General features: G+C 44.7%; 1 protein-coding gene across 6 annotated transcripts in view; it reads right to left on the bottom strand.

Moving 5' to 3' along the window:
* Positions 1-26,814, bottom strand: part of NAV1 (neuron navigator 1) — a 220,471-nt gene that overhangs the window by 18,179 nt on the left and 175,478 nt on the right. For 5 of the 6 annotated variants that reach the window (XR_011026325.1, XM_068269461.1, XM_068269463.1 and 2 more), the window contains 8 exons: positions 25,568-25,718; positions 16,482-16,576; positions 11,760-11,855; positions 11,486-11,651; positions 11,153-11,388; positions 8,676-8,830; positions 1,871-1,942; positions 1,587-1,783 (listed from right to left, as the gene is read on the bottom strand). Coding sequence is in view for 5 of the 6 variants with exons in the window: in XM_068269461.1 (XP_068125562.1) it covers positions 1,587-1,783; positions 1,871-1,942; positions 8,676-8,830; positions 11,153-11,388; positions 11,486-11,651; positions 11,760-11,855; positions 16,482-16,576; positions 25,568-25,718 (1,168 nt within the window). In the remaining variant the exon portion in view is untranslated. The remainder of the gene's footprint in view (positions 1-1,586; positions 1,784-1,870; positions 1,943-8,675; positions 8,831-11,152; positions 11,389-11,485; positions 11,652-11,759; positions 11,856-16,481; positions 16,577-25,567; positions 25,719-26,814) is intronic. The other variant, XM_068269462.1, reaches the window with a different exon arrangement.

Below are 26,814 nucleotides of genomic sequence, written 5' to 3'. Positions count from 1 at the left end.
GCGATTGGCCAGGCTGCGCAAGAGGTATGCGGGGGGGCCCTGTTTAGCGGCGGGTAGCGGCGCATCTGCGGCGGGCGGCGGCGATCGGACCAAACACGCAGCTAGCAAAGTGCAATCGGCCCAGCAGGGCCTGAGCGGCACCCTCCGGCGGCTTACCGCTAAGGAGGTTAAAGGGAATTTTATGACAAGGTGTGAAAATATCACCTAGGAGAAAACGCAGGAGAAAAAATGAACTGCATATGGGCCCAGGGCTCCTATGCAGTTAGATTTTTCTCCAGTCTCCTAGGACATTACCGCTGCTCCCCACCGCAATCGGTGAGTTTCATTTTGTTAAAGAGGAGCTGTCAGCCATACTATCTCAGGAAAAAAAAACAAATATATAAGTAGATAAATACTTGCTCTACTTACATAACAGATGTATTGCACTGTCCACGTTATGATTCCTGTGACAGCTTCCATATTAACTGTGGCTATTTTGAAGCCAGTCGTGATGTAATATCCGCCCTTAGTCTCCTCTGCCTGATTTGCCCGCCCATCACTATATAAAGTGCATTGTTTCAGCCTGAGAAATTTTGGCCAATCAGAGAGGAACAGAGGTGTGGGAGGGGAAAACAGGAGGAAAAGAGGCTTCAGCCAATCAGGCTGCATTAGTTAAGTCTGAGGGGAAGTTGAGAAGCAAAAAAGACAACCCAGCATGCCCTGCAACTTCTCTTTTGTATACCAAATTGTCTTTGTACCAAATAAGAGTCATGTAAACTGGGGATTGATAATTTACAAACAAGAAAAGTAATAGTGATTTTAACTTTTGGATTGCCTAATTAGCATCCTTATTACTTGTTTATTACTTGTTTACTAGATAAAAATAAAGAATTGATTTTTGATTTTATGCCCAACAGTTACTCTTTAAAGAAAAAAAAATGGCCACGACCCTGGGGTCACAACGCTGAAGCTCTGTGAGTCTCATCACAGAACAGAGTGCATGGAGGTGGGGGAGAGGCAAGGAATAGGTAGAGGATAGGGAGTGTAGGGTCCATGACAGGTAGGGAGGGGGCATTTTGCAGGAGTGACTTTCCTGCAAGGGATGCCTCTTCCCCTTGTTAGCTGCCGACAAGCTGCTTGTAGCCAGTTTCGGAGGGGGTGGGAGGTGTGACAGCCTATTGCTGGGAGCAGAGAGCAACTGGGGGAGGGGGGGTAGGAGACATGGGTAAGGCATGGAGCAGGGAACATGCCTCTGTGTTGCATCTGCCCCCCCTTGCGCCGCCTCTGGTAAACTTTAAGCCAAAAGAAAATTCTCAGAATAATTTTGACAGTACTTTGTCAGCTACCTTTTGGTACTTTTCAATTGCAGAGTTCTGACAAAGTTATTTTAAACAAAAAGATGAAAAATGATCTGCTGGAAGAAAACTTAAGAGAAAAAGTTAACTTGAATAATTTAAATGGGCTGGATTATTAACTTAGAAATCTGTACAAAGCTGTTTCTCCTGTTTACCTACTTTTACATATTTTGCTGAAGCTGTACAAAATCAATAGAAAGCTGACATGCCACATAGTGTAGGGTATAGATCTGATAGGTTTGCAGTATATACCTATGAGGAAGTCTGGGGTACTGTGCTTCTCCAGGAAGGTATGTAGATGGTACCACAGCCGAGGCACCCAGTCAAGAACCCTGAGTAACTCTCCATGTCCAGTTCCGATGCTACCCTCAGATTCCAATAGCTTCCGACGTAAATACCGACCCAAAAATCCATTTGCTGGCTCCACATTGTTAGAGAAAGTCAGCATTCTGTGACATGATACAAGGAGATGACATCAGCTTCTGCCTCATAACATTTACAGCACTCTCTATGTCATACAGTATAGTTCAGCTTACCTGAAGCTTAGGTGCAGCCCGTGGTTTGGGGTCATTTTCACTGGCTGATTGGTTGTTCCAATGACATAAGGGCTGGAAATGAATAAACAAGGATAGATATATAAACCAACTGATAATGATTGAATACACCAATCTTTAATATGTAAACAATTACAACTGATACATATAGAGCATAAGAAAACAAAATAAATTACTCTTGGGTCTGATTTCCAGAGCTCTGCAAGCATCTGGGAAATCATAAGTGATTAAGCAAACCTGGACTTTAGTAAATACAAACCTTCTGCCATTACGAGCTTAGGATTCTCCACTTTCAACTGGTTCATATTTTTTTCATAAATACATTCAGGACAACCTGAGTATTGCTTGATGCAGTGCAATGCAACCATCGCTCCTGGCTCCATAGATCTTCCAACATGACATTTTAAATAGATACTGTACATTGGTTAACATTGCTTGAAAGGCAATTTGCTGAAACAAGATATTACTAGCAGATGTAAATAAAGTGACTGAGTTGGTGCGTAAATGGCCAGTTTTAGAGTTTTGGTCATCCAACATAATAATCCCTGATAATTTCAGATACCCACAGTGAGTACAAGTGTCAATGGCAACCATACACACCAGTCATTGGTGATCAAATATGCTGTTACTACCCACTGCAGCTAACTCCTGCTCTCCCTTTCCTCTCCTCATGGCAGAACATGCTGCCAGGCAGAACATGCTGTCAGGCAGCCAATCAACTTGTCTGGATAGCAATCAGTCACCTGAAACAGGTGCAAACAATTCATGCAACCAAGGTTTGAGAAGTGCATTGGGGCTTTTTTATACATCTGGTGAATTTCTAAGTGTGATATTCTAAATGAACACTAGATGTCAGAGGAAGGCCTTACTAAACAGTATATACTTGTACACCAGTAGATAGACCAGTTCTTTAGAACTCCTCATTTTGTACCTGTTTTACATTCTTAATTTTAGGTACATTTGTTTTTACCATCTTAGTTTCTGGGTCCCTTGTATATACATATGTGCTTTGTTTCATTGTTCAGTTTTTGATCACTAAGAGAGAGAATAAAGGTGCTTGAGGATAAATACAATAAATAGGAGTGCAAATGTTGACTCACTATCAGCGTATTAGCCAAAATGTATTAATCTACACTAGTTCATTATGAGTTTTGTAGGCTAACTCTTCCTACTGTATTTTAATCATTTTATCACTTCTATGCGCCTTTTTCTCTTTCTCACTTTCTAGATTATTACCTAGGATGTGAATGTATTATTTTATTATACAATATATAATTCATTCTTTTGAGTGCAACCTAACTTTGCAAGAGAGATGAAAAATACATAAACACGAGTGGCAATGGAATCAGTTTCTCCACCCTTGTCTAAGTGGCAACCCTGGTCTGTGAGTACCCCTTTTCTGGCCTTTCTGCCTTGGTCTTGTATATGACACACTGCATCAAACTAGGTCTTGGTTATCCAACGTCTTTTCCATTTTGAAGGTTTCTCTAATACCTTTAACTCTAAAATTTTAGACAGTATCACAACATTTGCTTTTATATCTTTATTTAGCATATTTAATGGGTGTTTTAACTGTACTGGCTGATGTTGTTTAGGGACACAGCCACCAGATATTTTTTTATTTTTCAGTTTTTATATGTAAAGATAATTGTTTGCAAATTGGCACAAATTAATAATACTTCCCCTGAGAAAGGGGAGTCATACAGAATTCTGAAATGTGCTGCCATAGCCTTTTAATTTACAAAATAAAATCTAGTGTTTGTATAAGCCTCTTTGGGAGAACTAGAAGATTTTGCATGTATACCATATGATGTAGACCTTCATTCCTTAAAGTGTATCATCAGAAATGGTACACTAGGCTTAATTTATACTTACCTGGGGCTACCTCCAGCCCCATAAGCACCGTGGCTTCCGTCGCCGTTCTCCCCGGCCCCCCGTTCTGGCGCTATGACTGCCAGTAATCCGGTCAGTCGCCGTCAATCGAGGTCTTCTACGCATGCGCGGCTTGGCTGCACGCGTGCCCCCACCGCGTTCCTGTCCCTTGGAGCGTTCTGCTCCTGAGCTGTAGTACTGCGCAGGTGCAGAATGCTCCAGGGGATGGGAGCGCGACAAGGGGTGTGTACGCAGCCGAGCTGCGCATGTGCAGAAGGCCACGACTGCCCAGATTACCAGGAGTCATAGTGGCTTAAAGGGAACCTAAACTGAGAGGGATATGGATGTTTCCTCTTAAACAATATCAGTTGCCTGACAGCCTTGCTGATCTCTTTAGCTGCAGCAGTGGCTGAATCACACACCTGAAACAAGCATGCACCTAATCCAGTCAGACTTCAGTCAGAGCACCTGATCTGCATGCTTGTTCAGGGGCTGTGGCTGAAAGTATTAGAAACACATGATACGCGGGAGAGTCAGGCAACTGGTATTATTTTAAAGGGTAAAATCTATATCCTTCTCAGTTTAGGTTCCCTTTAATGGAGGGTCCGAAGAGGATGCCGAGGGACTCAGCGCTGCTCATGGGGCTGGAGGAAGCCCCTGGTAAGTATAGATAAGTGCTAGTGTACCATCTCTGGTTCACTGTAAACTACTGTTGCAACGTCTAATCCCTTGGAAAACACTGCAGTGAAACTTCACTGGACACCAGAAGATCCCGCAGTCCTTCTGATCTGTACAGTTAATAGCTCCCACATGGACGCATGTGCGTCTGAAGTGCAATTACTGAGGCTTAAAGGACAACTATTGCGAACAATTCTAAAATACATACATATAAATGTACATTTACATTTCTACCTGAGTATAAAACTATAAAAAAAATTTCATATGTTGCTGTTACTTGCAGTAGGTAGCGCAAATCTGACAGATTCTTCAAGTTTTGAATTAGTCGATCTGTTCATGGGAGACTTTAGGTTCTTTCTTAATTTACAAAAGCACTTAGTAAACTGCAGTTGCTAAGTCCAACTACCAAAGGGGCAATTGAGTATGTGTAATGGATTGCGAGACACCGCCGCGCGGTCTGACAGCGGGGCGGCTGTTTCCGCGTTCAGACCGGCGGTTTCCGCACAGCAGCATGCGTCTGGTTTGTCTGAGCCTAGTAGTGCACACAGATGGAAAGCTACGCGCGCGCACGCTAGGAGGCAGGACCTTTATGCCAATAGGAGAGGGATCAGCTGATCAGGACGATCAGCTGATCCCAGCGCTGTGGGTGATTGGCTGACTGGGACTGGGCGGCGCTGAGGAGCGCTGCGCTATATATACTTCTTGCCTGTCAGTTGCTGGTTGTCTGCCATTGCGAATACTAACGTGTGAGCACTCAGACCAGTCAGATATCACAGTGTGTTAGAACCAGGAGGACCTGGGAATTCACACTTAGCCAGATTACGTTTGTGTTATATGTTAGACCAGTTCCAGGGTGTTGTGACCACGGACCTCACACCCAAGCTTAGGAATACTGTGTCATTGCTGTGTTATACTTTAGACCAGTTCCAGGGTGTTGTGACCACGGACATCACACCCAAGCTTAGGAATACTGTGTCATTGCTGTGTTATCATTTAGACCAGTTCCAGGATGTTGTGACCAAGGACCTCACACCCAAGCTTAGGAATACTGTGTCATTGCTGTGTTATCATTTAGACCAGTTCCAGGATGTTGTTATCAAGGACCTCACACCCAAGCTTAGGGATACTGTGTCATTGCTGTGTTATACTTTAGACCAGTTCCAGGGTGTTGTGACCAAGGACCGCAGCCAGTGGTCTCTTACCCTGGCTGCAGTACAGTTTACCATCTGATATCCTTATCCCTGGTTACCAGGTCCTCACTATCTAGGATATAGTTTCTGCACTGCCCAGGGCCACCTGCCCCTCAGGTGGCTCTTGGCCGAGCCGTTTACATCTCCCGCTCCTCGGGAGATAGCCTTCAGTTCATCTAGCACTTTACTCATTAGGTGTCCAGAGGTTAGTCATACTTGTATTATTGGTGATTCTGCAGATCATCCATAATCGAGTATACATCTGTATTGTTGATGATTCTGCAGATCATCAACAATCAGATTCTCTCTGTGTGCTGACACCAATCGTTACAGTATGGAAGCTAGCTGACATCTTTGTATACATCCTTTCCAAAGAGTTCTTTTGTAAGAATAAAAGGTAATACTGAGAATCCTTGACGAGTAGATGGATTAGTTCTAAATCTGTCAGTCTTTTACTTCCTACTGTAAGTAACAGCAACAAAGGAAACATTTAATTTATAGTGCATTTTACTATGGGAGAAATGTACAATTTATATGTATGTATTTTATTTTATTTTTTGCAATAGTGCTCCTTGACGATCTGTACAGGCACTTAACGTTCAGCCAACATCTTCCCTGCAGTCAGTGACAGTTTATGTACACTCTGTTTTATCAAGCTGCATGCACTGTACAGAAGGAAGGGAAGGGGGACAGGGATGAAGTTTACCACAGTGCCTGGGTACAAAGAAATGGGCTGAAAAATTCCAAAAAATGGGGGATGCCTGTACAGACATTAGTCATATGCCCCCCCCCCCCCCCCCCCCAAAAAAAAATAATAATCATGAATGATCAGTTCAGCTGTCAAAAATACGTCTGTATGCACATCTATATCAAGTAGTCCAACATTTTGGTGAGCTTCTCCTACCTTTGTATCATACATTACTGACCTTTGCTCTTAGATGCAATTTCCTCATTGTGTTCTACTTTATAATTTGAATACAGTACTGTACAAAATGGTATTCATTGTTGAATTTTCTTTGTACTATACTGCTTTTCTAACCAGCCATCACAATAAACACCCAACCAGGTCAACAAAAAGATGACATAAAATGGTAAAAACAAAAAACCCTTATCTAAAATGTACATAATATAATGACGCCAAGAAAAAAAGGTCTGGTCAGCTAGATATCTATAGATAGAGTAGAATAGACACCAATCTGCACTTGACAGACTACAGGAAACTACTGTCTACTAATAAATAATACATGGAAAATAAGGCAATAAAATGCTACATGGCAAAGGGAAAAAAGGAAACTGAAGCCTAGCTCATGAGGGATGTATGGTAACAGCTAAGTGGAACAAAGTGGATTTGGGTGGAGGGAAATAAAATACATATATATAAACTCAGCTGTAGCACAATAAAGCTAAATATTCACTACACTGATATTTAACACAGAAAAAAGTAGCAAACAGGACGCGTGTTGAACGTTAAAGCTCAAGTGAGTATAAAGTGCAGGGCTCATTTCTAAGAGATTTAAAAAGATATCTTAGCAGATGTTTTGTCCATATTGTATTGTTTAGCTATAGACATGAAAAATGAGAGCTCAGGGGATGCATATGCTGGCTGTGCTACTTGAATCACAGGAGTGAAAGGACAGATTACAAATCTTCTGTCAGTCCCATATGCCGTACTTCATAATAAATATACTGAGTTAGTGGTCTGGAGTTCAGGCTTTAGGGCCTGTTCAGATAGGCATCCCGCGGCTTCTTGTCCAAATGCTTTTTTGCAAGCATGCGCAAAATCTTTTGGCAGCTTTTGACGGCTTCCGGTGTCGCCTCCCATCGTGCATCATTTTTAACTCCTGCAAGAAGACATGGAGAAGCGTTGCTTAGCGATCCTGGAAGCTGCATGCTGCTCCCAGGATAGCCTGAAATGGCGAGAAAAAAAATCAGGATCGGAATATAGAATTTGTGCAAAAAGCGGTAAACTATCGTACCAGCGCTGTCCATTCCCTTGAATGGACAGCACTTAAACGGTAAGTGCCGCGGCCCGTCGTTTAGCACCATGGGAAACCAGTTTGAACCACCCTTAGATCTGGAACCCACTAGCAGCGCTTTTCTAAGCCTTTTCTGAGCGCTTGTGATTTGAAAAGCTCTTGCTATTGTAATTCTATGAGTGTGATCCCACTAGAGCAATGTGAATTTTTAAAAAAATCCCACACAACCAGTGATGAGCTCACGAGTAGATAAGTAGCCGAATTCGTGATTCTAACGAGGCTTAATTGCCTCAGGTGTGCGGCTGGGAGAGAGGGGGCTAATTACCCAGATGTCCAGCGCTTCTTTGCATATCACACGCTCGCACGTGCCAATGGGATGCATTCCATAACTCAATACAGCGTACTTCCTTCTTCCAGCCGAAGGAGGAAATGTGCGATAGTGAGTCATGGAACAAGTCCCATTGGACGCGTGCGAGCGTGTGATACGCATAGAAGCACCGGACATCTGGGTAATTAACCCCCTCTCTCCCAGCCGCACACCTGAGGCAATTAGGCCTCATTAGAATCACAAATTCGACTACTTATCTACTCATGAGCTCATCACTACCCGCAAAATTACATTAGCAAGAGTTTTTCAAATCACAGGCGCTTAGAACAGCACTGCTAGTGGGTCCCAGGCCTTAAAAAGCATGTACGGATTTGTCCGTTGTATATATAGAAGTAAGCCATGTTTTCTTCACTATACTCAAGATAGAGGAAGGAAAAGTTCACTGTTTCTTGTAGGCAAAACATTTCAGAGACTTCTGACAGAAGCTATGACTACCACGCTCTTGGGCCTCAAACTCGTCCCAGGCCAGTGAAACTAAATGCATGTAGCTGCACTGAAAGTTAGGTCACTGCCCCCAAACCACTATTTTCTCAGTGTAGGTGGCAAGAAGCTTTCTTGCTGTGTTTACAAGACAGGTGTTCCGCTTTTGGCATAAAGTATTGCAGTACAGTCTGTACAACTCTATTATTATTAATTACATTTCAGTTAGAATTCTATAGCTGTATATCTTGTGTGCGCCTTACCACTTATGGTATTTGCAGGTCAGGGCCCCATTCACCAACTCACTGGTGGCTCCCGGTTCACTCACATCATCCAGTAAGATGACTAAAGGAACGTCACATGCTCCTGTCTCTCTGTCAATTTGGTTAGCCAAGTTGGAGAGGTACAATTGCAGATCCTGTGAGGAAATTCACATAACACATATTAGGAGCGTGTTCCTAAAACTGAAGATCTGGTGAAAATATTTGCTTTCCAAAACTGCTTGGTAGAAAGATTTGTTCACCTACTCATGGCTATAAATGTTTTCCCATAACACTATTCTGCTTTTTGGCTAGTTCTACCCTGGTCATGGCTCAACAGGCAATTTCATTTCCACTTCCTTCTACCCGCCACAGTAAACACAAACTTGCTGTAATGTAGGGCATGTCATGACAGGGGTGTCAAGCTAAATACAAAGTGGGCTGAAATGTAAGACTGGGTCCACGTTGCGGGCCAACCTTAATGTCTAGTGGCCACCTTTCTCCCTTATAAAGTTTCCTGGTGTCTAATGCACCCCTTCGCTCCCCTATACAGCTACCTTGTGTCTAATGCTTCCTCCCTCCCCTATACAGTTCCCTGGTGTATAGTGGTACTCCCTCCCTCCCCAATCCAGTTACCTGTTGTCTAGAGGCCCCATCCCTCCCCTATACAGTTCCCTGGTGTCTAGTGGCCTCTTCCTCTCCTATGCAGTTTTATGGTGTCTTGTGCCTTCCCCCACCCTCCCCCATATGGCTACTCTGGTGATCTAGGACTCCACCTCTAATATAGCGTCTCTTGAGGGCTAGAGTGGGCCAAACATAACCACATTTGCGGTAATAGAAAATTAGCACCACGATTTACATGTAAATCGCAGTGCTTTTGAGATTGGCAAGCGGATCACAGCTAGAGGAAAAGGGCTCTTATGGGCAAGAGCCCTGGATGTAATGCTAGGAAAAGGGCTCTTATGGGCAAAAACCCTGGATGTAATGCCTGGTAGACACCATGCAATTTCTAGTCAGATCAACGGGTTGAATTTTTTCAACACCTCCGATTAGCTCCCGGATGAGAAGGTGATCAATTTTCAGCTCAGTACTGAACAAACTCAATTTCACGATTGGAACCAGATCAGACATGTCAGAAAGTAGTCATCGATCTGACAGGAAATTGGAGGTTGTGTCCGAGGCATTAGACAGTAAGGCCCAGGGCCCACTACAAGCGGTTTCTCAATTTTGGAAACCACTTGTGATTTTGAAATCATGAAGTACCATGATTTTGTGTGTGATCGACAGAGCAATTGTGAAGGAATGCAATTTGCCCTTGCACTTCTTTAATGTGATCTGTCTGGGATCACTCAAGAAATGCTGCTAGCTCTGCAATCGCAATGCTGCAGTGAAACCACTCTCCTAGGGTTCCACTGTTGGACCACTTTGCCAATCACTTGCAAATCGGGAAATGCTGCAGCAAGTGCATTAGTAGGCCCCAGGCCTTGGGGTGCCCTCACACTGCAACAGTTGCGTTGCAGAATTATTCTGCATGCCAACTCACTGCCCATACTATTATATGGGCATCTTCACACCTCCACTCTGTAACAAATCACAGCTATTCTAACTTGCTGCATGCAGGCTTCGAATAGACTTGTATGGTATAACGATCACAGTGTCCATTGCAGTTCACACACATATAACACGTGCGTTATGAAACACCCCCACAGCATGAATCCAGCCTTAAGGTCCGTACACACGCCGGACTTTAGGCAACGACGGGTCCGTCGTTGCCTCCCGCTGGGTGGGCGTGCCAGCGACAGTCCGGCGTGTGTACGCTCTGTCGTCAGACTGATACGGCTGTTTCTGAGCGATCCGCCGCGGATCGCTCAGAAACAGCCGTATCAGTCTGACGACAGAGCGTACACACGCCGGACTGTCGCTGGCACGCCCACCCAGCGGGAGGCAACGACGGACCCGTCGTTGCCTAAAGTCCGGCGTGTGTACGGACCTTAACTCTTAGTAATCGGTGGATTCAATGGACTGTAACATTGTCATCATTAAAGCAATGGGCACTGACTTTGTGCAGTTGGTATGGGTGCTGAACATTGAATTATGCAATAGGGCAAGAACTGGGGACAGAATTGTCAATCGCCCCCAATGATTTCCCTATGGCAGTGTGAGGATGGATGGAGATTCGTTTCCTGTGAATGGATCTACAAAACTACCAACTTGCCACATAACCTGCTAGGAAGTTTATTATGTCACTGAACTGAAACAGCTTAGATTAATGTCCTCAGGAACTACTAATTAATCTCCAAACAGCAACCTCAGGTGCTTATTCTGACTCCAAGCAAGACAAAATGTCTGGCATACTATGGGTCCTACTTAAATGTACTAATATTGTTTTTATGAATCTCTTTACTATAGTCTGAAACAGCAAAGAAGTGCATCAATCTAGAAAACTGACCATAATGTAATAGATTAGTTCTGCCACTAACCTTGCAGCTTTGCTGATGCATGTTAAAGCCAGTAACAATGCCCTCTGTAACCTCTCGTCCTGACCTCTCCACCAAATATTCAGCCAGTCTGTGTGCCAGGAAGCTCTTCCCTGTACCGCTGGGGCCAGACAGCAGCAGCCTCCGATGTTTCAACAACAAGCTCACATAATGCTGAAGCATGGGCTTAGGGATAAGGGACTCAAATACCAGCAGGTCCACGCATCTTTCCTTCAGACCTGGTGATTGGAAATATAGCACAGCAGAAACAAATAAGAACAACAAATCAATACAAGAGATAACAACAGAAGCCAAAGTAGTAACTAACCGTCCTACCTTTTAACTGAAGGATAATGTTGGCGGTGTTTCGCAAATTCCTGGATGGAGGAATATCAGGTGCCTGTGTATCCAGAGATCTGCTCACATGTCCTAGGCTGTACCCATTGACGGACTCCTTGCCAATGCCAAGAGTGGCTCCTGGGTCCACTTGGTTTACATAGTCCTGTAAGAAGAAACAATGAGTTCCCCTAGTACAAGCAGCGTGTGAACCCTGGTAGACAGGGAAAGAATGATTGAGGAACAGCATGGTGTATGATGTATTACTATCTACCTGGAAGGCTTGGCACACAGCTTCATCCAGACTTTTCCAGTCAGCCTTGTTACTGATCTTTACATAACCCAAGAAGAATTCCTGCTGCTTCAGGTCCTATAGAGAGATGATATGTGACTGCCACATTAGTGAGTCCACTATGCAGTGTTACTCATAAACACATTCCACACGCAGATATTCTGCCACAACAATATATTATAATATACATTGCAGCTAATACTAAAAGACAATACATATTTTTCTACATGTCTTTATGTTCAACAATGACCTAAAATGCAATATTAGGGCCTGTAATCACTGCTGCGCTTGCGCTGCGTTTTTAAAAACGCATGCGTTTTTAAAATCGCAAGGTCTTTTGAAAAAGAATGAAAATCGTGATGACTTGTACACACTGGTGCGATGCGTTTTTAGAAAAACGCAATTGCAGTGCCTGCTGCGCTTTTTTAAGCGCAGCGCATTAAAAACGCATTAAAAACGCATGCGCTTGCGTTTTTGCCTGCGTTTTTCAGAAGTCAGTATCCCAGAAGACTCTGCAATCTCCTGATTCCTGTTGAAATGTAAACTAGAAAAAAAACAAAGGATTCTTTAGCCAATCAGCAATTACAAGAAAAACGCAAACGCACAAAAAACGCAGGCAAAAGCGCATGCGTTTTTAAAACTACATGCACTTTAAAAACGCATGCGCTTGCGATTTTGCTTGCGTTTTTCAGTGTGTACAGGCCCTTATCTTCTGGCAAAGCAGATATGTAAAGCTTGGTAGATAAAATAACACACCCTGCAGGTATTCTTCATTACCTGTTTTGTTCTATAAAATCTAATTCCAAGAAAAAAAAGATTGTTTCAATTTGGGATAGTACGGTAATGGACTTTAGATTTCTACTGTTGCCCTGTGTCATCATCTATGAAGTTTTCTATCACATCCTGTCTAAACAGGAAGTATGGAAATCTCTCCAAGACAGACTGAGAAAGCAAAACAAAATATTTTTGAGGAATGAAGGAGCAACAGAATTCCTATCCATTGGGCTCAATTCTGGTAGCGTTTAGTAGATAATTACTTCATGGAATTTGATTTAGCTCATGAGGAAAATAAACTTTTGAATTCTGGTAGTTTAAAGGGAACCTTAACTGAACGGGGGGTAAAGAGTTTCACTTACCTGGGGCTATTACCAGCCCTCTGCAGCAGTCCTGTGCCCTTGGAGCCGCTCTGAAATCTTCCGGTCCCCCGCTGTCACTTAGTTTCATTTTTGACCACTCACCAGTCGGCCAGCTGCAATGCGTATTATTGGACGCATTCCCTACTGCAATTAGCGCTGTTGCGGACCGCAACTCGTACAAAGATACGCGTTGCCGCATATCTACGCGTGCGGAATGCGGCAGAGCTAATTGCAGTAGGGAATGCATCCAATAATACGCATGGCGGCCGGCTGACTGGTGAGTCGTCAAAAACAAAACTAAGTGACAGTGGGGGACCGGAGGATTCCAGAGCGGCTCCGAGGGCACAGGACTGCTGCAGGGGGCTGGTAATAGCCCCAGGTAAGTGAGACTCTTTACCCCCCCGTTCAGTTAAGGTTCCCTTTAAGTAAAGTTTTACCTCATGTAATTTCATAAGGTAATTCATGTGGTAATTTTCGACTAAAAATGTGTGGTATTTAGTAGTGAAATATCTCACAATTGAATTTTGAAGAGAAATAAGGAGCGTGTTTGCATGTCTTTTACCTCACATAATTAGACCTACCTCTACCACATGATAAATGTAGTGCTGTGACAGAATTGTGATATCTGTCACATAACATGGAGCCTTTTCAGCTTGTTCTGTGTTCAGGGCCCCCATATTTTGCTGAAATAAGTAAAAGTGATCTGACCAACGAATCCCACCCCCCCTCCCCCCAGCTTCCATTTTGTTTAAAAAAAGAAAAAGTGCTCCAAACCCTGTACAATCCTTCATCTGCCGCGCCCCCCCCCCCCCCTCAACATTGCCATTCCCCAACCGCTGGTTGGAAAAAAAAGTAAAAATGCTCCAACCCACAGCCTCTATTTTTTTTTAAATTAAGTAAAACTGCGGCAAACACCAATTTCCCCCACCTCCTCCTCTGGTTAAAAGTGCTCCGAGGCCCCCCCAGCAGCCTCTAAAAGTAAAAGTGCTGTAACCCCCCCCCCCCCCCCCCTCCAGACCCCCAGCCTCTAAAAGTAAAAGTACGCACAACCCCAGTCTCTAAAAGTGCTGACCCCTCCCCCAGCCTCTAAAAGTGCTCCTACCCCCCCCCCCAGCCTCTAAAGGTAAATGAGATGGATTTTTTTTTATATGGGATGCCTATAAATTTACTTTTCATAGGTTGCTACATAATTCCCTCCTCAAAAAAAAAATCTTCCAAAGACTATTATAACTTATGGAAGACAATTAAAGAGACTAATTACTTATTTGCTGCAGGCTTACCACTGAGAGGGGCTGTATGGCTGATATTATGGTGAGACCCCTGCCACAGTGTGATGTCATGACCATGGTCTTGACAATTTGATGTCTGTGAACTTCAGTGCATTGTAGGGAACAGCTTTTTCCAACTGCCAAGCAAGGAATACCTCTGTGCATAAAACTCTCAGTAACAAACATTCTGTACAGATCACCTAACAGAACTAAAGATGTCACCACCAGTGATACATTTCAGAATTTAAGTCAGGGAAAGATTTTACAATGGACAAACACTGACAAAATAATCTATAAATGAATATTGTAAACAACAAGCAATTTTTTTTTCAATTATGCTATTTTCACTACAGTTCCTTAGTAGTGAAATGCTTGGCTCACTGATCAAATGCACATACTTTAAACCATGGAAAAGACGACAGATTCCCTTTAAATATAACACGCAGCTGGGGTGAAAAATATAATAAACTGATGAAAAGATGTTGTTCTCATGGCATTCATTTGAGGCTGGCATTTGCAATGACTATAAAGAGACAATTCCTTGGCACTGGGAATAAAGCCATATATGGTTTTTCTCCACACGCAGAATGATAATCGAATTTCATGTACCATTAACCATGTGGAACAAAATACTCTGTCGTACAACTGTCATACAGCGATGTATCCATCACAATTGCTGGAAAGTAGAGGCGCTGCCCTTAGTAACTAAATACCAGCTGACAGTTTACTAGACTAAAGGCCAATTTCTAAACGAGGACTAAAGAGGTGAAAACACCTCCTTTGTGTTCTTTTTCTGCCAGCCTCCATTCATACAAAAGCAGTGATAGCTTAATTAATAATAAATTAATGATCTGGCACAGTCCAGAGGCATTCATTTTTCAAAAATAGATGTGACTAGGTGATGTTAAATCATTTTAGAAACCTTTATGAACCTCTCAATCTATCACCAGTAATATGCCACCTTTACGGTGGAGGACAAAAAGGGTATAAGTGGGGTATTGCAGCACAATTTTTATAAATTCACATTACTGTATTTATTTCAGCACCTTCTATACTATTTTAAAATACTCCTGAAGTCTTAAAGTGCACTTGTAAGGGAAAAAAGTACCTCTACAGGGTACTCACCTCGGGAGGGGAAGACCCTGGATCCTGGAGAGGTTTCCCTCTCCACTGGCTTGTCCCAGTACTGGAACCCCTGAAAAAAAGCTTCTCAACAGCTTACGCATGTGCACTAGCTCTGCCAGAAAATGTAAGCCCGATCGGTCTGTGTGAGCCATCTGCACCTGCGCAGTAGCACAGACCTAATCAGGCTTGGCTTTTTCCACCTGAGCCCAAGCAAGTCTGTGCTACTGCAGTGAATAAAAAAAGTTCAAATTGGTCAGGAATTATTTCCGTCCATACCCCCATCAGAGAGATTTCCTGTTCCTATGACATGTAACTTTAAGACAAAAAGTGAGGGGGTTCTGACAATTTTATAGCTGCCACAAGAGTTAGGGCAAAGCTATAAATGGGAAAACTTGTAGTCAACTGTCCTTTGGGGAATTGCTTCAAACTTCCTGTTGTGTTCCCAAAACAGGAAGTAAAAAGGGCAGATATAAACAAAAGCATATATTCTGCATCTACAAATAAAATGTTTTCTTTGGTTTTTCACTTATTAATTAAGCATTAAACATTTTAAGTGGAAATTGATCCAAAAGTCATCGTAGTTATGACAGAAAAACTTGCCAGTATTTACTTTATTAGGTAGGTTTTATGCTGGTAAGATTTTCCTTGTGTTTCTGTTTTTATCAAACTGCCAAGATAAGTATAGGAAAGACAGAAATAAATATGTATATCATTCTCCCCCTTTATTGTTCATCTAGCTATGTTGGATGTTTCAACTTAGTTTGATCATTTTGAGATAATAGCTTTTCTGTGACACCCTTGACCAGACCAGGAAGTGAAGGGAGACCTTCTCAATCCAGAACACATAAAAAAACAAAAACTACTGACCCTCCCCCCTCTGTTCCTAAAAGTAATGCTGGGTACACACGATACGTTTTTTTTCCCGCTCAAATCACTTATCTTCTGCTTGTTTTTCTTATCTTTTTCCATTCACTTCTATGAGAAATCGAGCAGTAAAACGATTGAGAGTAATATCGGACATGACGGAATTTATCAATCGAAGGCATCTATCGAGCGGAAAAACGTAACGTGTGTACCTACCATAACAAAAGGTTTCAGTGGCAGCTCTCCTTCATGTCTAATCATATGTACCTGTGGAGTAAAATGAGAGAAACTGAAAGGACGCACTCACTTACCCCTTTAATAATATGCTGTGGGGGAACTCTTATAACTGCACGAAGTGTCACCTCCCTTTGCAAAGAGCCATTTATACCATCCATTGGCGAAATATCTGCAAGAGAGTCATAACTTTATGGTTAATGGAAAAGTATGTGTGCATGTGATTTACAGATTTCATGCCAAAGATGACTGTGAATTGTTTAAACTTTTTAACCACTTGAGGACCGCAGGCTTTACCCCCCTTAAGGACCAGACCCTTTTTTCCATTCAGATCAATGCAGCTTTCACGGTTTATTGCTCGCTCATACAACCTACCACCTAAATGAATTTTGGCTCCTTTTCTTGTCACTAATAAAGCTTTCTTTTGGTGCTATTTGATTGCTGCTGCGATTTTTACTTTTTATTATATTCATCAAAAAAGACATGAATTTTGTCAAAAAAATGATTTTCTTAACTTTCTGTGCTGACATTTTTCAAATAAAGTAAAATTTCTGCATACATGCAGCACGAAAAATGTGGACAAACATGTTTTTGATAAAAAAAAATCCCATTCAGCCTATATTTATTGGTTTGGGTAAAAGTTATAGCGTTTACAAACTATGGTGCAAAAAGTGAATTTTCCCATTTTGTAGCATCTCTGACTTTTCTGACCACCTGTCATGTTTCATGAGGGGCTAGAATTCCAGGATAGTATAAATACCCCCCAAATGACCCCATTTTGGAAAGAAGACATCCCAACGTATTCACTGAGAGGCATAGTGAGTTCATAGAAGATTTTAATTTTTGTCACAAGTTAGCGAAAAATGACAGTTTGTGACAAGAAAAAAAAAAAGTTTCTATTTCTGCTAACTTGTGACAAAAAAAAAATGAAATCTGCCACGGACTCACCATGCCCCTCTCTGAATACCTTGAAGTGTCTGTGACGAATATTACGAAAGTCGTGCGCGTAAGCGCCATCGACTTTCGCATGGTCGTGCACAGTTCCTGTCAGTCTTGGGTAAATGCACAATAGATGTCAATTTCCCTCTCTCTTACTGAGTACAGTAACCTCCCCCACATCCTGTGTCAGGAAAGAATTTCACAAGTAGCCAGACCACCTGGGGAGCAGCATTTGGTACATAGCTCATCTTTCCCCAAAAGGAAAACCAGCTCAAACTGGTTGAGATTCAAAATTTCCCTCCAAGCGTATAGCTTCACACAAAGGGAACGTTAACTTATTAATAATTCAAAATAGGTTTGTCACAGCAAGACCAAAATTACATTTCCTGATACCTAGGAAACAGGTCTATAATTCACATGAATTATCCTTCTCTAGCTATCAGGAATCAATTGAGAAACCGCTTTATCCGGCATGCGTAGAGCAAATTCGTTAGACTAGGCGTGTATAGTCTCATTTAATACAGAGTCGCATGCTGCTTATGAATATGGTCTCGGATCTGCGATGCACCCATCTGGGGCGGAATTACACAAATTATTAATAATTGGTACATTCCTTGCTCCAAGTCTGTGGGTGGTAACCTGACTTGCCAGGAGGTAACCCTGCCTCCAACACACCTACTTTCCAGGTAGTGACCGCCCCAAAACTCTGGTCAGTAAAAAGCGTTTGCAAGGAACTCCACCCAGTTCTTCAATTTACATCGACTAGGGAAGTCCAGACATGTGCTCACGGAAGAACCGGGCGCATGTTGTGTACAAAGGACTTTTAAGCTGAATGCCTACGTTTAAACTGGACTATTTTCTTCATGATTCAAATGGACTGCTCAGCTAACTAAGTAAGAACTTTCTGTTTTATTCCTTTTATTTTTAAGCTCTGTGTTTTATATGTTAATAGGTGTATATAACTGTATGTAATGCATTTGTGTTATTAAACGTTTAAAAATCGTTTAGCGGTTATGACCTGTTGCTGAACATACACAATCGTACCTATTCTCCTGAACTCGCTACCCTGTGTTTAATAGAAGTATACATTTATAACCCGTATGCGAGAACCCGGCCCAGACATAACGATCTGGCCCAGATTCTTGCATACTGCTAGGGGTTACTAAAGTGTTCTCGAAGTCCTAGTAAAATTACAGTAGCGGGCTGTGTAACTCGCTTGGTGGCAGATCTTTGAATTGTATATGTGTGTGGAGTGATTCGGTTGGTATCAGAACGCTCCCTTCGCGAGTCAGTTCATCAAATTGCGAATGCGGGTTACCCTTCGTGATGAACAAATGACCGTGTAAGAGGATTTCTGACGCTGATCGATTTACCCCACCCGCAGACCGGCTCGCGGTCTGTGACAGTGTTTGGCAGCTTTTTGGGATTTGTGTATGTTCAGAACATCAACGGCAACGTTATTTGATTAACCTGCTAGAACAGATCAAAAATCTGTGGTTGATAACCGGTGCATTACCATTTATATAGACTAAACGTGTAGCACAGAGTTCCCCCCCCCAATCTCTTTTCCTATCCTATCTTTTATTTGGCAAAAATGGCTGCAGCAAGATACAAGAAAATGTCAGTGGCAGACCTAGTAAACTTGTGTGAGGAAAAAGGCATTGTGACTTATAGAAAAAAGAAATCGCAATTGATCGAGGACTTGTTGCGACTGAATACCCAGCCGGAGCAGATGCTGGGAGAGCACACTCCTGGTTCAGACGGTGCTGTAACTGGGGCAGAGGAAAGTGAGCGGTTGGAGCAAAGCAACCCACTTCCCGACCCAGAGGAAAACGGTACCGCGTCTGAACCGGTCGCTGTAACTGCTGAGGAGCATGGTGGCCGGCAGGAGCCCGCCCATGCCAACCTGTTCTGTGTTCCTGATGCTGGAATGCAACCTGGATTACAAAGGCTGTTGGAGACAAATCCTGAGCTGTACATGCAGATTGTCAGAGAAAATGCTGACCGTGCAGAACGCCAGCGCCAGGCGGAAATGGAAGCCTCAGAGCGAGAAGCGGAACGGGCAGAGCGCCGGTGGCTTGCTGAGAGAGAAGCGGAAAGAGAGGAGAGAGCAGCCGCACGCAGACATGACCTTGAAATGGCCAACCTGCGAGCGCAAGGCCAAAATCCCTCGCAAAGTGCTCCGGAACCCCGGCCCACAGCAGGCCCGTTTGGGACTCCAAAGTTTAAATTCCCAGAAATGGAGAAGGGAACCGACCCGGACACTTATTTACACTCCTTTGAAAAGACTTGTCGTCAGCATCATCTGCCCCAGGAGCAGTGGGCGAGATATCTGACACCCAACTTGCGGGACAAAGCGCTTGAGGCGTTTGTGGACTTACCCGCTGAGAAAGACAATGACTATGAGGCGATAAAAGCTGCAATTATCGCCAAATACCAGCTGACCCCAGAGGTCTATCGCAAAAAGTTTCGCTCCCTGCAGAAAGGCCACACCGACTCTTACACCGACCTGGAGAGTCGCCTGCTGACCGTGTTCCGGCAGTGGTCGCGGGGCCTCAAAAAAGACTCTCACCAAGGTCTGGAGGACCTCATCGTACAGGAGCAGTTGCTGAACTGCTGCACTCCAGATGTCCGGCAGTTTGCCTTGGAGCGGAAGCCGGACTCCGCCAAAACTGCCGCAGAACTTGCAGACACTTTTGTGGCCACCCGTGTGCCGGACAGCCGCAAACCTCCAGCCCAGAGCTGGAAAGGGGGGAGACCTATGCAACCCAGCTCTCCTCCCCCTGCTAACCGTGGGAATCGGGTCCCACAGCCACAGAGGCCGGATGCTGCCCCTGCTACTCATCCGCCTGATGCCACATATGTTCCGAAGTGTTACCACTGTGGACAGAGAGGACACCTCAAGTCTGCCTGCCCCGAGGTGAGGACGCCGTCTCCAGAGCCTAGCGCAGAAGTGGCTAGCGCATCCTCTACTGCACACGCCTACCTCGTCATGGGAGCAGCAAATCCTCGACTTTCCGGAAATCATCAAGTCGTGGAAGTTAACGACCAGATCGCTGTTGGTTTCCGCGACACAGGCGCAGAGCTTACCTTGGTTCGCTCTCATCTTGTAGCCAGGGAGAATTTCCTGCCTAATGAGCGTGTCACACTTTTGGGAGTTGGTGGCGCACACGCCCGCATCGCCAAAGCTCGTGTTGTTCTCGATTGGGGAAGGGGCCGCCAGTCAAAAGTTGTGGGGGTGACAGATGACATCCCAGTGCCTGTGCTGTTGGGCACCGATCTTGGCACCCTACGATCCTTTTATGAACCTGTGATCAACACCCCGGATTGCCAGTCTGGACCCACTCAGGTACTGTACAAGCTTGGGGTGGGACAGAGGGAGGCAGCCAGGGTAATGGTACCTAGCCCTCCTAGGGAAGGAGGCAAGGAAGCGGTACCTGTTTCTAATGGACAGCTGGCTAATCACGGTTTGTCTGATTCTAAACCTGTCACTGTTGTTCCAGATACCTGTGTACATGATGTGAAAAATGAACGTAACTGTGATGTTAATGTTGTACCAGATGTTGCTAATAGCTTTCATGCTGAATCTCACAGTGCTAAAAATGATGTATGTTTAAATGTGACAGTCTCTAATCTAAGAGGTAACAGTCTTGTTTTGCCTGGGTCATATCCGTCCAGGGCAGTGGAAGCAGGCCAGGTGTCAGAGCAGGCAGCTGGGGGCCTAGACCTCCCCTCCTGCTATGACAGCCAGAGTGCTCCACCATTGTCTGCTGTTAACAAACAGCTGGTGGAGACAGGCCGTTCCTTCCCTGTCTCACCCTTGCAGGTCTTCCCCTTGCAGAAGCAACCCAGTGCAAAACTGCCCACAGGTCCACCCTCTATCCTTCCTGGAGAAGGGGCAAGCCTCGCCACCCAGGTAAAGGCTAATTCGTTTTTTAAAATGTACTCTAATGTCCACCTAGGTTGTGCTGACCAAAATGTTGTGCCAAGGTGTAGTCAGTTAGAGCAGGGGTATGCCACGCTGCTTCCAGATTCGCAGGCTGACACCCGAGAGTCAGGAAGTGACCCGGATGTCAGCCAGCGACTCTCTCCCTTACAGGAAGCGCTACGCAAACCCAGCCAGGCCTTTAGCGGTAAGCCTGTTGGTGTGCATCGCACCGTCTGCAAAGCGGACACTGGGACACACCGGACCATGAGGCCTTATGCTTCTGGTGAGTTGTCTAACGGGCAGTCAGATAAGTCGAGAACCCGTTCAGTAGCTAAGCGCCGCGTAGAGCGGGTCATGCAGACCCACTCTGTGCGTCCGTCTGGTAGGGGAGAGATGTGACGAATATTACGAAAGTCGTGCGCGTAAGCGCCATCGACTTTCGCATGGTCGTGCACAGTTCCTGTCAGTCTTGGGTAAATGCACAATAGATGTCAATTTCCCTCTCTCTTACTGAGTACAGTAACCTCCCCCACATCCTGTGTCAGGAAAGAATTTCACAAGTAGCCAGACCACCTGGGGAGCAGCATTTGGTACATAGCTCATCTTTCCCCAAAAGGAAAACCAGCTCAAACTGGTTGAGATTCAAAATTTCCCTCCAAGCGTATAGCTTCACACAAAGGGAACGTTAACTTATTAATAATTCAAAATAGGTTTGTCACAGCAAGACCAAAATTACATTTCCTGATACCTAGGAAACAGGTCTATAATTCACATGAATTATCCTTCTCTAGCTATCAGGAATCAATTGAGAAACCGCTTTATCCGGCATGCGTAGAGCAAATTCGTTAGACTAGGCGTGTATAGTCTCATTTAATACAGAGTCGCATGCTGCTTATGAATATGGTCTCGGATCTGCGATGCACCCATCTGGGGCGGAATTACACAAATTATTAATAATTGGTACATTCCTTGCTCCAAGTCTGTGGGTGGTAACCTGACTTGCCAGGAGGTAACCCTGCCTCCAACACACCTACTTTCCAGGTAGTGACCGCCCCAAAACTCTGGTCAGTAAAAAGCGTTTGCAAGGAACTCCACCCAGTTCTTCAATTTACATCGACTAGGGAAGTCCAGACATGTGCTCACGGAAGAACCGGGCGCATGTTGTGTACAAAGGACTTTTAAGCTGAATGCCTACGTTTAAACTGGACTATTTTCTTCATGATTCAAATGGACTGCTCAGCTAACTAAGTAAGAACTTTCTGTTTTATTCCTTTTATTTTTAAGCTCTGTGTTTTATATGTTAATAGGTGTATATAACTGTATGTAATGCATTTGTGTTATTAAACGTTTAAAAATCGTTTAGCGGTTATGACCTGTTGCTGAACATACACAATCGTACCTATTCTCCTGAACTCGCTACCCTGTGTTTAATAGAAGTATACATTTATAACCCGTATGCGAGAACCCGGCCCAGACATAACGATCTGGCCCAGATTCTTGCATACTGCTAGGGGTTACTAAAGTGTTCTCGAAGTCCTAGTAAAATTACAGTAGCGGGCTGTGTAACTCGCTTGGTGGCAGATCTTTGAATTGTATATGTGTGTGGAGTGATTCGGTTGGTATCAGAACGCTCCCTTCGCGAGTCAGTTCATCAAATTGCGAATGCGGGTTACCCTTCGTGATGAACAAATGACCGTGTAAGAGGATTTCTGACGCTGATCGATTTACCCCACCCGCAGACCGGCTCGCGGTCTGTGACAGTGTCTACTTTCCAAAATGGGGTCATTTGTGGGGTGTGTTTACTGTCCTCGCATTTTGGGGGGTGCTAATTTGTAAGCACCCCTGTAAAGCCTAAAGGTGCTCATTGGACATTGGGCCCCTTAGCGCAGTTAGACTGCAAGAAAGTGCCACACATGTGGTATTGCCGTACTCCGGAGAAGTAGTATAACGTGTTTTGGGGTGTATTTTTACACATACCCCTGCTGGGTGGGAGAAATATCTCTGTAAATGACAATTGTTTGATTTTTTTTACACACAATTGTCCATTTACAGAGATATTTCTCCCACTCAGCATGGGTATGTGTAAAAATAAACACCAAAACACATTATACTACTTCTCCTGAGTACGGCGATACCACATGTGTGGCACTTTTTTGCACCCTAACTGCGCTAAGGGGCCCAAAGTCCAATGAGTACCTTTAGGATTTCACAGGTCATTTTTGTTTCAAGACTACTCCTCACGGTTTAGGGCCCCTAAAATGCTAGGGCAGTATAGGAACCCCACTAATGACCCCATTTTAGAAAGAAGACACCCCAAGGTATTCCGTTAGGAGTATGGCGACTCATTGGACTTTGGGTGGTGATAGGGGGTGATTGATGGGTGTCTCAAGGTGTGATTAGAGGGGGGAATAGATGCAAGCAATGCATTGGCGAGATGATCAGGGCTGGGGTCTGAGGGCGTTCTGAGGGTGTGGGTGGGTGATTGAGTGCCATAGGGGCAGATAGGGGTCTAATCTGATGGGTAGCAGTGACAGGGGGTGATTGATGGGTAATTAGTGGGTGTTTAGGGTAGAGAACAGATGTAAACAATGCACTTGGAAGGTGATCTGACGTCGGATCTGCGGGCGATCTATTGGTGTGGGTGGGTGATCAGATTGCCCGCAAGGGGCAGGTCAGGGGCTAATTGATGGGTGGCAGTGACAGGGGGTGATTGATGGGTGGAAGTGACAGGGGATGATTGATGGGTGATTGACAGGTGATCAGTGGGTTATTACAGGGAAGAACAGATGTAAATAATGCACTGGCGAATTGATAAGGGGGGGGGGTCTGAGGGCAATCTGAGCATGTAGGCGGGTGATTGGGTGCCCGCAAGGGGCAGATTATGGTCTGATCTGATGGGTAACAGTGATTGATGGGTGATTGACAGGTGATCAGTGGGTTATTACAGGGAAGAACAGATGTAAATAATGCACTGGCGAATTGATAAGGGGGGGTCTGAGGGCAATCTGAGCGTGTAGGCGGGTGATTGGGTGCCCGCAAGGGGCAGATTAGGGTCTGATCTGATGGGTAACAGTGACAGGTGGTGATAGGGGGATTGATGGGTAATTAGTAGGTGTATAGGGTAGAGAACAGATGTAAACAATGCACTTGGGAGGTGATCTGACGTCGGATCTGCGGGCGATCTATTGGTGTGGGTGGGTGATCAGATTGCCCGCAAGGGGCAGGTTAGGGGCTGATTGATGGGTGGCAGTGACAGGGGGTGATTGATGGGTGATTGATAGGTGATCAGGGGGATAGATGCATACAGTACACGGGAGGGGGGGTGATTAGGAGGGAGCAGGGGGCAGTTTAGGGAATAAAAAAAAATAGCGTTGACAGATAGTGACAGGGAGTGATTGACGGGTGATTAGGGGGGTGATTGGGTGCAAACAGTGGTCTGGGGGGTGGGCAGGGGGGGGGTCTGAGGGAAGTTGTGGGTGATCAGGGGGCAGGGGGGGAATCAGTGTGCTTGGGTGCAGACTAGGGTGGCTGCAGCCTGCCCTGGTGGTCCCTCGGACACTAGGACCACCAGGGCAGGAGGCAGCCTGTATAATACACTTTGTATACATTACAAAGTGTATTATACACTTTGTATGCGGCGATCCGGGTGCTAGTAACCCACCAGCACTTCCGAACGGCCGGCGGGTTACAGCGCGAGGGGGGCGGAGCCAGTCCCCGCGGAGGATCGCGTCACGGATGACGCGATCGCTCCGCCCATGCCCCTACAAGGACCGCTGCCTCTGTGCATGCGGCGGTCCTTGCGGGATCCACTTTCCGGCCGCCCCTGTGCAGTGGGCGGTCGGTAAGTGGTTAATCATGCTTCCGTGGCTGACAGCGTAAACCTCTTCATGTCAAAAGTGTCCGATTCGCCGCCGACCTGCTGCAAGGTCAACAGCGCGTTACTGACGGCCTTGCTCGATCACTGAATGTATGTCAGTGGGCGACACAGAAACGTTAAATACGTTGGTGGCGGTGGGGTGGCACACATGCTTCAAACAACGCAAAACAACGAGGAAGTTTCCAGTGACGCACTTCCTATTCAGGAGGGAGTATGTCACTGGGATAGAGGTGGCGAAGGACAAGCTGGGGGGGGGTTTGGCGCTATGCGTATAACCCTGTCAGTGCATTCTGCCTCAGGGTTATATGAATTTATTTTTTTACATTGTGGTGCAATGCGAGGAGAAGGAGCAACGCTCTGGCCAGGGGTAAAACCGGTCACAAAGTTTTTACAACTTGCAGATGACTCAAATTTCTTACCTGTGTCTGATGATGGAGGGATTCCTAGGGACTGTGTAAGAGTTAGAGCTAAGGAGCGTCTTGGGGAAGGACAAGATGGTGCGTTGCTTCCAGGTACAGAGGGTGGCACCTTCAGGCGATCATTTTCTGCCTTCAAAAGATCAACTTCAAGCTGAAAAATATTTTTTTGTAGCAAATTATTGCAATTAACATCTTTACAGCAAATGGGAACCGAATGCTAAAAAGAAAAGCCAGATACTGGAGAGAGAAGGCTCTGGGTCCTAATGAGTCTTCCCTCTCCACTCTCGGTGCCCTCCGTGCAGCGCTTCCTTCGCTGTTTGAATTCCCCACCGCGGGGGACTTCAGGAGTCTTCGGGAGCCATGTCCTCCCGAAGACAGGCAGCTCCATACTGCGCATGCGCGACTATGCGATAGAGGGCACTCGCGCGTGCGCAGTATGGAGTGGCCTGTCTTCGGGAGCACTCGGGCTCCTGAAGACTTCCCGAAGCCTCCCTTCAACGGCGGAGATTGGTCAAATGCTGCTACGGGTGATCCTGAGCTGGAACGGACAGGAGAGGAGAGGGAAGGCTCTATTGGACCCAGAGCCTTCCCTCTCCTATGTAAGTATCTGACTTTTTTTTAGGCTGTTCCCATTTACTTTAAACAAAAGGAAAATATTTTACACACATTTAAAGTGTAACTGTCGGGCATAAAATCAAAAATCAATTCTTTAGGCAATCCAAAAGTTAAAATCATTCCCCAGTTTACCTGACTCTTATTTGGTACGTTGCCGCAAAAAGGAAGTTGCAAGGCATGCTGGGTTGTCCTTTTTTGCTTCTGTACATTAGTTAAGTCTGAGGGGAAATAAAGAAGCAAAAAAAGACAACCCAGCATGCCCTGCAACTTCCTTTGTGCAGCAACGTACCAAATAAGAGTCAGGTAAACTGTGGAATGATCATTCATAAACAAGAAAAGTAATAGTGATTTTAACTTTTGGATTGCCTGGTTAGCATCCGTATTACTTGTTTACCAGATACAAATAAAGAATTGATTTTTGATTTTATACCCGACAGTTATACTTTAAAAATGCAAAAAGTATGACACAGAGTTCTTTTGGCATAGTCTGTATGGTCTGTCTACATGGGTGCTTTTTTGTGTTTAACGTGAGAGAAGTACTATCTAGAAAAGGTGAAATTATGTAATGCTGGACCAGAGACTGCTGTAAAGCTATGTACTCTTTCACTCGAAATAATTTTTTGGGGTTGTTT

Source organism: Hyperolius riggenbachi, chromosome 2 (genome assembly GCF_040937935.1).
Source record: "Hyperolius riggenbachi isolate aHypRig1 chromosome 2, aHypRig1.pri, whole genome shotgun sequence".
NCBI lineage: Eukaryota > Metazoa > Chordata > Amphibia > Anura > Hyperoliidae > Hyperolius > Hyperolius riggenbachi.
This window is presented reverse-complemented; position numbering and strand designations above follow the sequence as displayed.